A 17,480-nucleotide genomic window follows, 5' to 3' on the forward strand; every position below is an offset into this window, starting at 1 on the left:
CATGTACTCACTGCATCAGCTTGACGTTACCACTCATCGACCTACCCTCTCTCTACCACCATGGAAGAAATAGGGAGAGAGCGGGTTATTTACGTTTACAGGTACACTCAGCATGCAGATGTTTCCAATCCTGTCTTGAGCGTAGTCAGAGTATAGGTAAAAATGGGGGCACCATATTAGAATAACGTATCCAGGTAGAAAATAATGATTAAGTCCCTAGAGAATTTAACGAGACAAAGTCCCTGGGACCCAGCCCTGAATGTTAAATCAAACTATAGCCGTCTGAGACTCGCATTTCAATCAGTGCAGTCTCGGACGTGTCCCAAAATTGATGATAACAAAAGGCGTCTGGTACGGGGGTCGAGGCACAGACATGAAAGACCAGCGCCATCATATTGCTATCTAATGTGTCCCAATGGTCTGCAGCGGGAGCAGCTCAAAGCTGAACACATCCCATACCCAGACACCGCCTGCATCTGTCACGTGACTCCTGATCATGGTGTACGGCCGAGTGGAACTACAGAAATCCCTCAGGCTCACTGGAAGTGTCATTTCCAGTCAAATGTATGGTCAAAACCAACTATGTTCTGAATTTGAGCGGCTGGCACCAAAAATATAGACTTCTGAAAGTAGTCATTGCAGATGTGAGTAATTTAGGATGGTAATCCAGGTGCCTGGAGATGGAGAGACATAAAGTGGGTATGCCTGACTAATCTACAGAGCATTGTAGTGGGTAAGGGGAAAAGCGGTGAACATTATCTTGAGTATGGAGTGACCTCATGAAACTCAAGGGAAGGATATGTGAGCATACATTGTAGACCAAATACTGGAGGGTGCAGAGACATAAACGATGGGTATATGGCCAACCCTCAGTCACAACCCAAAGAGTCAGAGAGGGTTGGCTACTGGGGTGGTGCAGCTATGATTTGAGTTTACTACATGTTCAAGGGATAGATGGCTGTGGTGGACTAACCATTCAATTCATTCCATGGAATGTCTCATTGAGCCCATATTTATGTGTGGGAAGAAAGAAATCCAGCTTTTTTCTACTCTGAAGAGGGTATTCTTACTCATGTGTGGGTGTGTCTTTAGGATCGTTCACTGTATGGCATCTGGTGAGTGTCCCTAGGTTGTAAAGTGTGTGTACATCTTTGTCTTTATTCTGCGACACCGAATGTTACTTCGGTGTTCCTTGATGCGTGTCTTCACCAGTCTGGTGGTCATACCGATATACCTTTTGCTGCAAGGGCATGTCTAAGCTTGTTTCCGGTCCAGGGAAGGCATGGCTTGGCAGTTCGTGCTGGACTGTTCCCATGAGGCACAGGGTCAGACTGATTTGCATATGGCCATGTCTGAACTGGGGTGGCAGAGTGGGCTAAAGAACGGTGATGGATTAAACCCAGATCTTTTGACTGGGTGTGAGTGTTTGATTGGTTCAGATGCTCCGTCCATCACCACCCCCTTTTGTACTGCTCTCAGGTATAGGCAAAAAATGATTGTAGCGAAGACAAGTAAGTTAAAGTACTTACCCAAGAATTTGATTAGAATCGATAGGCACCAGACTAGATAGATATGAAAGGGGATCTAATCTCTAAAGTCCTGACAAGAGCCAATCGACCTAAAAAGGCACCCACGACTGAAACATGTAAATTACGTCATTAGATGTTAAGGATTAATAGTGCGTCCAACAAGTATCTCTCTGGTTTTAACCATACCCCTGTCCCAGTTCACCTTAATGTCACTAGCACTAGTATAGGAGGTAATTTTTACTCTGTTCACTCATCCCACAATAAGTCTTTAAGCAGATACTGTCCCTCCTGGTGGAGGCGCCACTTACCTGGACTACCTAATGCCCAGGTAGGAGACCCGATGATGAAGCTGTCCACTGTCTTACACCAGTGAAGATTATATACAGTACTTGCTGGAACTAGTGGTTGAGGGCTTTGAAGACACTCCTTCTGAGACTGGTATTAAGAATGGTGAGGTTCACTATTTTTTAATATTTATTCTGTAATATGTATGAAGGCGAAGTGAGCACAAACTGCTTCTACCTACCCCATCCTGATTGTTTATAGTACTAATGTACAACATGAAGCTAGAAACTAGCCAACCCCCAACATTTGTTAAATTTAAAACCTCCATAAATGAGGGCTGTCCAACACTATGAAATGCTCTATGGTCAGCTGGCAATCTGAAAGAAGTTAAGAGTTGAACTCCATGTATGCAGAAAACGAGTACAGTTTTGAATTTCACTTCCTTGCGGACGTTTGTGTTGCCAAACGTACACAAAATTGCTTGTTTCACTTAGTCAAGAAAGATATTTTACCAAAAAAAAATATATATGTTGTCATCGGTTAAAATCATCAAGCACTTACAATCTACAGCCTGATAGTATATTTAATATGAGGCATATTCTAACCTGCCTCATTTCAATCAGTAGCTGGTAAGGCTTGATTTACTGGGATCCATTACATTTAATAGACACCAACGAGTGCTTGGAGACAAGTATCGCATAATTTGTAGATGCACAAGAGGGAGCAAGTTCAGTAAATAGCAGTAACACATACATTCGGTGGTAATTGAATTGAGCAGATAAAAAGTGTACATGCACCTTGCCTCTTGTTCCTGCCATCTGGAGGCAAGCTCCTGGACTTCCATACACCACATCTATAACACAAACCTTTTGCATTCGAGACTGCTCTTTATGCTAAGAATTTTTCTTACCCTGAAAGGCCCATCACCAAACATGAGCTCCTCAGCCCACTTCACACATTCTTGACTCTGTAAAACGTCCTTCCAAATACTAGCTCCCATCCCTCTGGTCTGACAGTCCTCCCTGGCAGCATTCTTACAGCTCTTTGTTGGAAAGTTTCCCCTCCAGCTGTGCTGTAAACAGTTATCAAAGTGCACAATAACAATGGTAAAAGGCTAGAAAACACTTCACATCGCACCTAAAATAAAAAAAAAGAAAATACCAAAACTATGGTCCACATGCATCAAAATAAGATTTAGCGATTCTGAAATAGCGAGAAATAAGGAATCGCTATTAAAGAATTGTTAAACCGAATGCATGAAAAAAAATTGTAAATATTTGCGATTCCTTAAAAATCGCAAAAATATTTACTTATTACTTATTTACCGAATCTGTATTTGCGAATTCGCAATTACAGAATCGGTACATGCGAAAGCGTCAATCGTCTCATATAGATGACATCACAAGCAGGAAGTGATTCCCAGATTCCACACACCTGTGCACAGGGAGAGACTGAGGAGGAGAAAGACTGGTGGTGCTCAGCCTGGAAAACCCTTCTCCCTGCAGCTGAGACAAACAAACACCATGGACACAGCAAAAAAACAGCAAAAAGGAGAGGGAATTGGAAATACTGACTGAGGAAGTTGTGCAAAAACCTGACCAGATGTTTCGTAAACTATCCCTGCATGTTGCAGAGTCAGTGAAGAGGAAGATGTGGCTTGAGATACAAGCCAGGGTCAATTCTGTGGGGGTAACACACCGTGACATCACCAACCTACAGAAGAGATGGTATGACCTTTGCAGCCGGGCAAAAGAGAGAGTGGCTCAAAGGCTGGTCTCTGCAAGAAAAACAGGAGGGGGAACATCCACTCAGTCTGCAAACACCCCATTGGACGACCTGGTGGAATCCACTCTGCAGCCAGAAGCAGTTGTTGGGATCATGCAGATTGACAACTCAGGATATGCAGGGACCTCCCAAGGTAAGAGCACAACCAAGCATATTTCCGTAGAAATGTAACCCAAACTGCCACAAATGCTGACCCTGCGTAGTGTAGCAGACATGAGGCCAGTCTATCTCTTACTTGCAACCCCCTAATGCATTGTGGGAGTTGAATGCATACAAATGTAATGGCAAAGCATGGAGGGAGTAGTAAAGCTCAACTGCATCAGAGTATAGCAAGGCATTGACAACAGTAGACTTTCTACATCACAGAAGTCAATTTATTAGACTCCTGTAAGCGCAATGTCCCAAACATGTGCAATTTTTTTTAATTTTTCTAAAAAAAATGATCTTGCACTGTTCCCCTCACAGACGCAGCACAAGAGAGTGACGTGGCAGACGTCCACGATTCTGAGGGACATACAGAACAGCCAAATGAGGAACTAGAGATGCAAGCATCCTCGCCCCTACCTGTTCCCACTCATCGCAGGAGAAGAGTCCAATCACTGCCGGATTTGGAAAGTGATGAGGACACCCAGACAGGAGCGCACCCACAGGGTACTGCCCATACACCACCACCCCACCACAAGAGGGAACAACCCTGCAACGTCACAGTCCGTTCTGCAGGTGAAGGCCAAGTGCATTTCTGAGGTCTGCTGGGGACGATGGTGAAGCTGCCTGAAGTGTGCTGGAGGCCAAGATGCTGAGGGTCCAGCGCCTGCAACAAAAGAACATGTGTATTATGCAGGAGCAACTGGGAATAATGGTCACACACATGGGTGGTATACATGACTGCATGAAGGAGCAGACAACAGTAGTTGTTGAGGGGCTCAGGGCACACAGTGAGAAACTTGACCGTGTAGCAACAGCCATTGAACAGATGTGCAGGGTCATGTTTCTAATGCCAGGAGGCAACAACATTCTAAGGGGCGCATGCGCGGATACACCAGGGCCATCAACAGGCTGAGTACTACAACAGCTCAGCTTTACAGGCGTGCAGTCGGCATGTAGGTTGAGATGACCCACTGCTGTGGGGATGTGGCCAGAGGCCTAATCCAGGTCACCACTGCTGTGGAAGGGCTACAGACAGCAGCAGCCAGTGGGAACCTCATGCATGGAGTGGGAGACAGTGAGGAGGCCTCCAGCCTTAGCAGCCTACTTGAGCCTGTGGCACATAGCTGGAGGCACAGTAGCAGAAGTCAGGCGGGCACAGAGGGCACCATGTCAGATGTAGCTGGGCCTACTACAAGGGCCACAGGAGGATGTCACAGGAGGAGTTAGACATTTGGACATTCAAACAATCTGGTGAGGCATATTCACACTGTAGTTGCAGTTCCAAGGCAATGGAAAGTAACTGCCTGTACATGGTATGTGTGCATTAACACAACCACACAACTGTCACATTAAACCTTCAAGCAAATACTGTGTTGGCATGTGCTTACTCACCTCAGAAGTAATGTTGCGTGATTTCTGCTCTTCTTTGTCTGCCCTCTGCTGCATTTGGGCCGCCTGCTGTGTGGGGTGGTTGTGTCGGCTGTATGTCATGTTCTGGCTCGCTATCAGAGTCCACCAAAGGTATGCCTCTATTAGTAGCTATGTTGTGCAACATAGCACACGTTGCCACAATCTTACAGCATTTCTCCGGGCTATACCGTAGTGCACCCCCGGTCTTCTGTAGGATGCGGAATCATGGTTTTAGTAACCCAAATGTCCTTTCTATCACATTGCGCGTTGCTATGTGCGCACAATTGTAACGTTGCTCCCTTTGTGTGGCAGGATTCAGGTACATGGTGAGTATGTAAGACCTCACAGGGTATGTGCTATCACCTACAGGATGTTAGAGATAAAGATACATTAGTCACTGCTATGTGTGACCATGGCGAACCGTTTTGAAATACAGCATTACATATATTTACCTAGAAGATATCCTTCTCCAAACTTCCCCGCAAGTAGACGTCTGTGTATACCACTGTGCCGGAAGATTTAGGCGTCATGTGCACTGCCAGGGTAACTTGCCACTATGTCAGTGATGAGTGTTTTGGAGTTGCATGTTACCTGTATGTTGAGTGAATGGTAAGATTTCCAGTTGCGGTAGATTAACTCATTCACTGCAGGGAGACATATGGGTACATGCGTCCAATCGATACAACCAATCACATGTGGGAACTGTGCAACCTGATAAAACTCTAATTTGGTTTGCATCAATTCCTGTGGTGTCGTGGGGAACCTGATGTGGTGGTGTATGCTCTGCAACATGGCATTTAGGAAACTGTTCAAAAAGCGCGATAGGGCACTTTGGGAGACCACTCCAGCTGCTGCAATTACTCCCTGGAAGGTCCCTGAAGCTAGGAGATGCAGGGAACACAGGACCTGCACATGGGTGGGTATGGCATGTGTCCTGTGGGTCTGCAGCTGTAGTATAGGGTCTAACTCAGCAATTAGATCTAGGATAGCTGCAGCATTCAGCCTATATTTATCATAGATCTCGTCCTCCGACTGCCCTAGCAATGTGAAAGGCACTCTAAATATTCTCTCCTGGATCCTCCTTCTCCTGTGTGCTGCTGCTCTCAGCCTCATCCTCCTCGCCACGGAGTAGAGCGCTGCCATTGTGGGTCATTGTGATGCATTCTGGGACTGTTTAAGCAGTTTGCTGATGATTTCCACCTGTTTTTGCTTATGTGTAATTTTTACTACCATATTTGATTTCTTCTAGTTTAAGAAATACACATAGCGATTTTTGGCTAGTTATGTATTTGCGAAGACCTGAGGCATCCCATTAAGCGAATTCTTAATTGCGCTTCATAAAGTATTTTTTTAAGTGCTAAAATTGCGAAAAACACACATTTTTGCGAATTTGCTTAATGCATCAGAACTAGCTATCGGAAATGGCATTTTTTACCGATTCGCCATGTTTCCGGTCGCAAATTTGCTTGATGCATGTGGGCCTATAATCAGTAAATGAGTACAAGCCAATCAGGATTGAAGAATGGCTTCTTCCACATACCAATTTGTAGATGACGAAAATGCAAGGGATGTGATTCTGTACTATGGTATTAAACTGACTATTTGAATCCGTGCATACAGTTCGATGCAGTAGAGTTACCATTAGGCACCTGTCTGCTTAGCTATGCACCCTGCTGGAATTAAAAGCCCACAAATAGGATATCTGCATTATATACACACTGCTGTTGGTTCAGACACAGGAATGTATGCAGAGTTGCTGGTCAGATCCACACATCCAGTAGGTAGGATTCGAGATGCTCCTCTGCACCAGGGACCTACAGGTTAATTTTAATTAAAGATCCTGCGAATGGGCCTCGTGTTGGTGCTTTATTATAAACTCGAGTCTTTGGGTGATGGGAAACGTCACACAGTTGTTATGCCTGTGTTGCAGTCATAATCATAGTCAAGTGCTATGGCGAGCTCCAGGCCTCAACATTGCCTTATTTCTCTTCATAAGGAACACAAGCAGTGCGCTTTTCAGCCTTTTACCTCAGACGTCCTTTTCGCTGTAGTAATATTACAATCTGAGCCTCGTTTCAAACACTTTAGAAATGGGACCAGTAGCTCCGGTCTCCAGAGTTACTTATAACTCCGGGGGCAGAAAAATCACGCCATTGGGTGTTGAACCAAAGACTGTGCTATGAAACGAGGACTAACCAGGGGGTTTGTATTTACCTCATCCAGGTTCCCTGATTATTCTTCATTCTCAAAATCATTTTCACCCAGAGATTTAAGCTGCTTTACTTGGGACAACTGTCCACATTATTAGTACTCCTAATGGGCATAGTAGTTCCCGTTGCTAGGCCCATTTGTGATTACAAGCATTCATAGAGGGGCTCTTAGTGGTCTCCTGAAAAGGAGATAAAATGCCCAACTATGTTTAGGACTCCTAAATGCCTTCTGTGAATACAGAAAGTCTTAAAGTTTGGATTTTTCTCAGTTTAGGAGTAGTAAAGTTAGGACTTCTAACTTTAGGACTCCTAAATGCCTTCTGTGAATACCGAAAGTCTTAAAGTTAGGATTTTTCTCAGTTTAGGAGTAGTAAAGTTAGGACTTCTAACTTTAGGACTCCTAAATGCCTTCTGTGAATAGCGAAAGTCTTAAAGTTAGGATTTTTCTCAGTTTTAGAGTCCTAAAGTTAAGACTCCTAACTTTACTACTCCTAAACTGAGAAAAATCCTAACTTTTGGTATTCACAGAAGGCATTTAGGAGTCCTAAAGTTAGGACTCCTAACTTCTGTGAATACCGAAAGGAGTAAGTGCCTTCTGTGAATACCAAAATGAGTAAGTGCCTTCTGTGAATACCAAAATGGTAGTAAGTTTAGGATTTTGTCTTAAGTTAGTTCTGTGAATCGGGCCCAATGTGTTAATGCAGCTTGAGGTTCCACTTCAAGATATTTTGCAACAAAGTATTGCTATTTTTGAGTACCAACATTTTGACAAATATCTTTGTCTCATAAAAATAAATGACTACAAAGAAAACTAAAAATGAACTGTAGGAATATGATAAGTTTCCTCGGAATATGTTTCATTTAATCTGGAATGCCCTACTTAGATTGAGCACCACTTGTCACACCTTAGAACACATTTAATCATTAGTTTGTTGACAGTGATAGCTCACCTACAAAACATGATTTCACTCGCCTCACAAAAGTCAAATAAGACTTTTTTGCCTAGGTTGATTTTTTTTTAAGTGTATACATTTGTTTTTTACTGACTTTCGGAGTACAATCGTGTGGGTTTGCTACTGTAGATATGATACAATAATAATGTGATTTGTATAATTATTTTCAGTTGGAGATGTAATTTTATTTGATCCAAGAATTGCAGCATGGCTAATAGACCCTAATGACACAGCGCCATCCTTTGAAAGTTTAGTTACTAAGCACTGTGGAAAGACAGTGGATGTGAGAGCAGCTACTTCGAAGATCGATTTTGTGGTTAGTAATTTTCACATATACCTAAAAAATGCTTTTGTTTTTTTCATGACTGTAGATTTTAAGTATTACTAAATCTCAGATATGCTGCAACAAAAACGTTAAAATATAACATGTGTTACTCTCATCCCTAATGCCTTGTGAATAGCCATGAAGGAGTTTTGTACAATATCTCATTAACAAATTATTTTAAGAAGATTTATTAATGTGTTTCTTCATAATTGCAATTTTTAAGCCCCCTACCCCTGCAACCCTATCTCCACTCTACTCTAAATACCAGAGACATAATTATAGCATAGGTGTAATTGTGAGTTTCCAATAAGCCTACCCTATACTTTAATGAAACCTCATGCTTGCCGGTAACATTCAGACCCTAATTTAAAATATCGTTGTGCTAAATAACCACACTGTAAGTCGACAGTCATAACTGGAAAAGTTTGGGTCAAGCAATGTACACCCTTCACTTCGAACTTAACAAGTTTGAAAACCAGATTACTAAGCTGCACTGGGAACAGAAAAGTGTTTCCTATAACTAGATGGGTGTAATTGCTCAATTGTGCATCGTCCATAACAGGGCCGGACTGGGAACTGAAAGCAGCCCTGGCAAATTTTGCCAGACCAGCCCCCGTCCGGTGCGTTGCGAGCGAGCGCAGTTCGTGTGCCGGACCGTTACAGGGGGGAGGGGGGGGGGGGGGGGGGGGGATTGCGGGGGTTGCCCCCCCAAGAAAATTTCGGAAAACGACAGATGAAATTATTGAATTTTACAGCACATTTTTCATTACATATTCAATTGTATCAACTTTCAAAGCACAGTAAATAGTAGATGATGACCTTAAAGAGCACCAGGTTACCCACCCAGTCATATGTACCCATAGACATTGTTTCAGAGAGCACCAAAAATAGACGCAGATTGCACACTGGGAACTGCAGCTACCATACCGTCACTGTAGCCCGATTGCATTTTTTAGAAGTGAACCATCCGCTGAACACCTAAGTGTGCGCATTTTAACAGCGCAAACTCCTTTCATGTGAAATCCGGAAAATTAAAAAAAAATATAGAGATCACGAACCAACTGAGCCAGCGTTAAGGGATCTCACCGAGGGCTCCCAGGAATGTACATGTTAGCCTAAGTAGCAAGTGCCAGTGGCAACAACACCAGTGGCAAACAAAAACAAAAGGACTCAGTTGTGTTAAAAAATACACCCTAGAAAGCCCTGTTGTCTGCCTAAAATATATTTTTCAGCACAAGCCCCAAGTTGGGGCTTGTGCTGAAAAATATATTTTAAGCAGACTTGCTTACTCCAACTTTCGCCCCAGTTACAGCCCCCAAGAGTCAAGCATAATAACACCACCAAAGGGAGCAGCACACGTATCCTGCCTGATGGCTCGGAACATTGCAGCTGGCCTGGCCCTGTCCGGAGACGGACACACACACACAAACAACACCTGATGAAAAGAAAACCCATTTATACAGAATCTGACCTGAGATCATGTTTGAGGTCAGCGCTGCACTGCTGGGGCGGCGGCCCGTGGGCAGTGGCAGGAGGAACCAAAGGGCTGCCAGTGCCATTGCCAGGCTGTCCCTGCTCAGCATCCTGTGATTCTGGGCAAATCACTTAATCTCCCCGTGCCTAACAAAATTAATGTGACTGTCTGCAAACCAACTGGTGCTCATGTGAAGCACTCTAATACCTTCAAGTTGAGTTTGTGCTATATATAACTCCAAAAAAAGGGGCCCTCAGTTTTTGATGAGACTATATAGGTAATTTATCTGCAGCTGAAATGGCATACTGAGGGTGAGCTTAGAAGTGTATGCACTATCAGGTATCTGTCTCTTTGCCATTGTGAATAACACATCTTACAAACAGTAAAATGTCAATAGAGCGGTGGCAGATGGCGAACATTCAAACGGCTTTCACATGAACATCCTGCTGCACTGCACTGAGTTAACAAAGGAAGCAGGTAAGCCTGACTGCCACAAAGGGCAAAAGGTTGAAGGGAGGTGGATCTATCCATGAGACAGTATGCAAAACAATGAATTAAACTATGCATTTTACAGTATCATTTTGAAGATTCTAGCTCTGATAGACACTAATAAAATCATCCACTACTTCATGGACGTCTAACACAAAATTCAGACTATAATTAAACCAACTGGTGCAATTTACAGTACACCTTCACAGATACATTGATTGACTAAGTTTTTTGCAGCAAGCTCAAATTATTTTATTTTTTAATTTTATCTAGTTTGATATGTCCCCTTCTCATCAGCTTGGGTATGAACCAACACCAATGTACGTTAAATAGGCCAGCTACTCCAAATAATTGGGTATGCCTTTCAAGCTAGTAAATGTAGAGTAACAGATTTATACTACCAATATCAAAATACTGATATTGACAACCAAAGGTTTGTGAAAGTAGGTATCTGTAGGTAAGCATGTTTTATATTTAACTCCACATATATGTACCTTGACAATATATACTTATATTTCTTCAGTGTATGTAGATATGGAGTTAAGAATGCTAAATTGATCCCTACCTATTTACTGTAAGAAAGTAGATTATTATTGTTTGTGGCGGACTGTCACCCACCTCAAGGAAAAATAACACTAAATTGTCAGGGTGAACCCTAAAGTCATTAAATTCACCTGAGCTTAACCCCCAGGTGGCTATTGTACAGAGGAGTAACTATACAGTATCAAAACAGTAATAACGTTAAAATGCGAAACAATAAAATTACTGAAACTAATTTAGAAACATTTAGTACTTTTTAATGATCAAAACAACAAAAATTCATCAAGTGGATCCGGATTTTTTATGTCCGCTGCGGCGAAGAGGATAAGTAAAAATAGTACCTAAAAGTACAAAGCACCCATGATAGCCTGTAGAAGTGGTCGACCTAGACCTAGATGTGATTTTTGGTAAACCACGATGGCCCATTCGTCAGATACACCAAACTACTTCATCCAGGTCAAAGGTTTCACCTCCTGACTTCTGACTTTTTATGGAGCTCTAAATCCTCCAGCAGGGCAAGCCTGAAACCCTACCAGAGGCAGGTGCAATAAAATGGACATCTTTACTGTGAGGACCCCCCCAGCACCAACAGATCTAGAGGTCTTGGAAGTCCAAAAATGTTCAGAGACCCAACATTGCAGGATTTCTGGAGAAGCTCCTCTAGGTCACTTCTAAGGCTCTGAGTACCTAAAGGACAGCAATTAGGGGCCAGGAATCACTTCAACAGAGGCCACTAACAAGGTCCAGTCCATATCCAGTTGGTAGTGGCCAAATGGTCACTTCTTGAAAAAAGCCTCTTGCAGCTTGTAATGTCCGAGAACATAGCAGTCAACCTCATAACCCTTTGGCATCCGCTTCTTTGACCTCGTTATAAGCGAGATAAGGTCTAGTCCTTCAGGGCTTCTGTCAGATTACAGACAGCAGGTCCAGTCCTCCACTGATCTTCCACAGCTCCAAAACATGGTCTGAGGAGGACTGCTCAGGGTGCCACTATTATGATTTACAATAGCCAGTAGGTGGGGTGAATCCTGGGCTCCCTAACCAACAGGGAAAACGTTCCCAGGGACAAACCTACCCACCAGCAGTTCCTGTTTGCTCTACTGCAAACATTCCCACAGGGCCCCTTACTCCTAAAATTCAAAATGGGGTAACCATTTCTCCCTTTTACAGAGCTCTTGTGTCCACCCAGAGATGTGGCGAGGGAAATGAGAAGCCACCACCCCAGAATCTACTCCAGACCAGTTCTGGGGGGCACCTTCCCTCCCAACTGATTCAGAGCTAGCCTGGTTAGTGAGGGTCATGAAGATATAGTCTTTCTCTTCTCTCTCTAGTCCTAAGCAATTGTTCGGCTCTGGAAAAAGTTTACACACCGCATTAAGGTGATGCACTTACTGGGCAGTTGCTGGCATGCTAATGTATGTATGTATGTATGTACAGGCATTTATATAGCGCACTACTTAGGGAAATTAGCCTCCAGAAACTACAGACAGGGAAAATATAACTTTCTCAAATTTACTTTACCTAAATATCTTCTGCAAATCAAATTTTACTAACTAATTTGCTGTTTACTAAATATGAAAAATAGATCTTAAATGAATATTCTAGCCATTTCCTGCAACAATAACAACTTTGTGGTCATGGTCTCCCCAAAGCACAAGCTGCAGTCCGTTTCCAAGATGGCAAAGGCACAGCAATCTCTTCAATGAAGGGTATCTACTCAGACAAGCAAAAGTTACTACAGATCAGTTTCAGCATTGTAGCAACATGGTTCCGGTCCGCACCAGCCCCTCAAAATGGACAGATGGTTCAGGGAACATGCCAGTCAGTGGGGCACATTCACAGACCAGCCATAATAAGCATGCCTTATTTTCCCCTTGGAGCTCCCGCCTCTGTACTCAAAAGCCCCCAGGTAAACCAAGGCCCACCACGGTCCATAATGGATTGTAAAGGCCTGTGGACTGGAAGGGGAGACCATAGAGAACCATAATGAAGCAGTTCCTTGTATGGAATATGTCTGGCATGACACTGGTACTGTTCATATGCTATCAATGTAGATTATGGCTTGTCAATGGTGCTTTAAAAAGAGTACAATCTGATTGCTGGCATGAACATAGTAAACTGTCAGTGCAATATCTGCTTTCCATACCCTAAAATTGTAGATCATTGCATCATGGGAATACATTTAACGTAATTGCTAACTATATGAGAGTGTGCCTCTATAATGAATAACCTCGGCCAACCCTAGAATTGCGCACAACCATGAAAATCTGACCAGCACCCTGGCAATGTGAGCTGTCTCTTGTGCCACAGTGGGCAGCACTGATCGTTTTGCGAGTCAGTGATCACTCCTGACAGGTTGGAGCCCTGAAACGCTGGCATGTTTGTGATCATATTATTAACGCAAAGGTGACTATGGTCTCTTTAGGCACAGGAACACTGATGGGCCTTGTGTCATGACACAATTTAAAACTCGTGTTTTTTTTCTTTTAGTGTAGGATGTTGTATAATAATGTATTCATTAGGAAACAATGCATCAAACGGGGATGGCATCTCCTGGGCCATAAATATTTGCCTTCTGTGCATTCAGTTCAATTTCACCTGCCAATTTTATTTTCTCAATGGTACACTCTCACGAGACTTCCTGCTTTGGGTAAATATTGCTCCAATGTAATATAGTAGTGGACTCTGCACTTTTGGAAAACGTCATATGTTTCTCTCCAGATCTGGCTACAAATTCTGTATATTTTTATCCAATTAATGTGAACAAAGTTTATTGAAAAACATCACTATGCCCATTTTTATATTGTGGAAAACCTACCCAAACTTTCCGGAAAATGTCGCCCAAGCTAACTCTGCGCTCCCTACGCCCGGTGCAATTGACATATTTGCCAGGGTTGATTTTAGTTCCCAGACAAACTGTTACAACGGTGCGATATTTATCAACACTACAGTCTTTAATCAGCACAGTTGCATGACGTTTCCCAATATGTTTATGACAAAATATTTAAAATGAAGAAAGACGCAACTCACTGAAATAATATTCATGTAGAACTAGCTGCACTGAAATGATTGAGCTCACAGATTTCAGCTTTATTCTGATATTAGTGAAGTCACACTCAAGGGGCCAGGGTGCTAGAAGTGCGCTTTGCTGCCAGCGCAGAACCCGGTCGGGGATTAAACAAAAATGTATAGGCCCAAGGCCCGGGGCCTGGGCCGCTAATTAGTAATTTTTTCTTATGGAGTTAAATCACTCTTTTAAAAAAATTTACTTCATGTTAAAAGAGATAACGTCCTATACCTGTCTTTTCTTACGGACAGGCTTCATCACTGTAATAACAAATTTATTTGACGTTGACATTGCACATACCTTATTAGAAAGTAAAAGTACATGCGATGCAGCAGCCTCGTTTGCCATTTCATCTCTGTGCATCTGCTGCTCCTGCTTGTCAGCCTCACGTGATGCCAAAAAATACCAATACAGAATGATGGCTCCGTTAATATACAGCACTTTCACGTGTAGCTCCGATGCACAGGCCGACTTTGCAAAGGCACAAGAAGCATATTTTAGCTAATTTAGAGGGCCTCGCCTGAGTCATGGGGACAGCGCGGGAGGGGGGGGGGGCTATACTTTTGTTTAACCCCGCCCTGCCCCGGTCCACAGTGCCATTAGGAATCTGAGTGCGGCGGGCGGCAGCAGGGACAGGCAGGGGCCAGAAATAATTAAATTATTGGGTGCAGCCTCTCATCGACTCGTCTCAGACATACTCTGGCTTAGTTCTAGAATGCTCCTCTCGACCTGCTCTGGGCTCACGGGTCACGCAAACGTTTTATTGCGTGTACCACGGCGGCGGAGACATCTGCGCGCTGCGCACGCCCCTATTTAATGTGCACAGTTCTCCAATGTATTATTTTTATATATGATTGCAGTAGAGAATCCACTCCAAAGATTGTGCTTTATTATTGTTAAGAATGACAGGAAGGTCCACACATAGAGTAGTCTCGTCAGGTAGGTTTATTCAGGAGCAGAGACAGCTTAACAACCACCAACTGCCCGCAAAGGCAGTCCAGCTCCAACTGACCCAGAACGGAGTCAGAACATTCCACATTCTGGAAGCTTGCGTGCTGGGACGCACGCAAGCAGCATACAACACACCTCCCCCCCCAAATACACAAAAAAAAAAAAAAAAAAAAAACTAAGAACAAACATAATCTTTCATTTTTGCAGGTGGACGCGGGACACGTACACTCCTTCTGGGAACCACGTCTGCAGCTCTATGCACAGACTCATCTTGAGCCACAGATCCCAATTCAATGACATCAACTAAACCATCAGAGTCATTGGAGATCTCCTGCGGCCCAAGGGTGGTGACAACAGGTACATCAGAATTAATAGGTAAAGACGCCTGTGAGTTTTGCATAGTATTGAAATCATCTAAAAACAATTGATCATTATCCTCAGCATAAGAATGAGAAAAACATTTCCTAGTATTCTTTAACAACTTGTCAGATCTAACAACAGAGACACGTCTGAAATTCCAAATTTTCCCCCCTTCAACACGTACAGCCTTACTAAATACTTCAATCACTCTAACAGGATCCGACCACCTAGCCCAATTCCTGGCAGATGAATTACCAAATTTCACACGCACAAGGTCGCCAACTTTGACCTTGTGGCGTGAAACGCTTTTCACAGAACATTTACCCATTTTCTCTTGATAATTTTTGACACGTTCACCCATTTCCTTTGCACTGAAAGCAGACACAACGGGGCCATTGGATTTCAACCACCAAGGTAATAGCTTGGATCCAGGTTTGCGACCTCTTAGTAATTCAAAAGGGGAACACCCCGTCACAGAATTAGGTGAAGTACGATATGTAAGCAAGGTGGCACATAATGCTTTTCTCCAATTCAAATCATTTCTGACCGCTAACTGAATGGATTCTTTGACCACTCTATTAAAGCGCTCGGTCTGGCCATTAGCTTGAGGATTATAATTAGAGACCCTCTTGTGAGATATACCATGTTCTTTAAAAAATGTTTCAATCTCACTGCTAGTAAACTGCGTTCCATTATCTGAAATAATCTCAGAAGGAAGGCCCTCCCGACTAAAAACATTGTTAAGGAAATCAATGACCTGCCTGGAGGTGATCCTTTCAACGATTTTGACCTCTGGCCACTTCGAAAAATAGTCAACAAGAACTAAACCGTAAACCTCCTTGCAACCAGGCAAATTCAAAGGACCGATGATATCAATCCCTAACCTTCTCCATGGACCTTCAGCATACTCAATGGGAGTGATAGTGGAAGACAAAGGTTTGACACTCTTATCACTACTGGAACAGGATACGCAATGCCCTGACCCATCTATCCACAATGGCATCTAAAGAGGGCCACCAATAGTACTCCCTAAGCCTCCTCTTGGTGGTGGACATGCCCATGTGACCCTCGTGAGCAATCTTTATTAAGACTGGCGGACTTTCACAACGGACCTTACCTCTGTGGCGACTGGAGTTCTGGTGGTAGCAGCCTTGTCTCTGTTGTGCTGCACAGCGACCTGCACAGCGACCTGTTAAAGCTAGCGGTACCCGCTGCGCGGGTCCCGCGTCGCGTGACTGAGAACAACTTGCACCCTTGTGTCCCCTGGGCGTGGAGGGACTTGAGGATCCTTGTTTCTGCAGGGCTGCGAGCAGGCGGGAGGCGCAGGACTACCTGTCCCAGGAGCGCCCGCCCGCCCTAACTCATTCCACCTGGTCAGCTCTCCCTGCAGGCTCCTCCCCCTTTCAGCCGATTGAAGAGTAAGCTGCCTCTGTCTACTGGTGGGACTCTTGGCGGACTTTCACAACGGACCTTACCTCTGTGGCGACTGGAGTTCTGGTGGTAGCAGCCTTGTCTCTGTTGTGCTGCACAGCGACCTGTTAAAGCTAGCGGTACCCGCTGCGCGGGTCCCGCGTCGCGTGACTGAGAACAACTTGCACCCTTGTGTCCCCTGGGCGTGGAGGGACTTGAGGATCCTTGTTTCTGCAGGGCTGCGAGCAGGCGGGAGGCGCAGGACTACCTGTCCCAGGAGCGCCCGCCCGCCCTAACTCATTCCACCTGGTCAGCTCTCCCTGCAGGCTCCTCCCCCTTTTCACCCTAGTATCCTATAAACAAGGACGACAGTCCCGCTGCGCGGAAGCGCGCGGGAGCGCGCGGGAGAAGCCCGGGACAAGGGCGGGACCGTCCAAGGCCGTCATCGGCCGGAGTAGGCCGGGCTGGGCCCACTTTCTTGGTTTCTCATATTGCGCAGGTATTTACTGGATTTATTATTTTGTTGCACCCGCCCTGGGAGGCAT

At 44.1% G+C, this 17,480-nt stretch overlaps 1 protein-coding gene across 1 annotated transcript in view; it reads left to right on the forward strand.

Annotated features, from left to right (window-relative positions):
- Positions 1–17,480, forward strand: part of POLN (DNA polymerase nu) — a 2,377,116-nt gene that overhangs the window by 834,120 nt on the left and 1,525,516 nt on the right. Inside the window, exon 9 of the mRNA XM_086964459.1 lies at positions 8,490–8,635. Coding sequence (XP_086820585.1) covers positions 8,490–8,635 — 146 coding nt within the window. The remainder of the gene's footprint in view (positions 1–8,489; positions 8,636–17,480) is intronic.

Source organism: Lissotriton vulgaris, chromosome 3_2, assembly GCF_964263255.1.
Source record: "Lissotriton vulgaris chromosome 3_2, aLisVul1.2, whole genome shotgun sequence".
Classification (NCBI taxonomy): Eukaryota; Metazoa; Chordata; class Amphibia; order Caudata; family Salamandridae; genus Lissotriton; species Lissotriton vulgaris.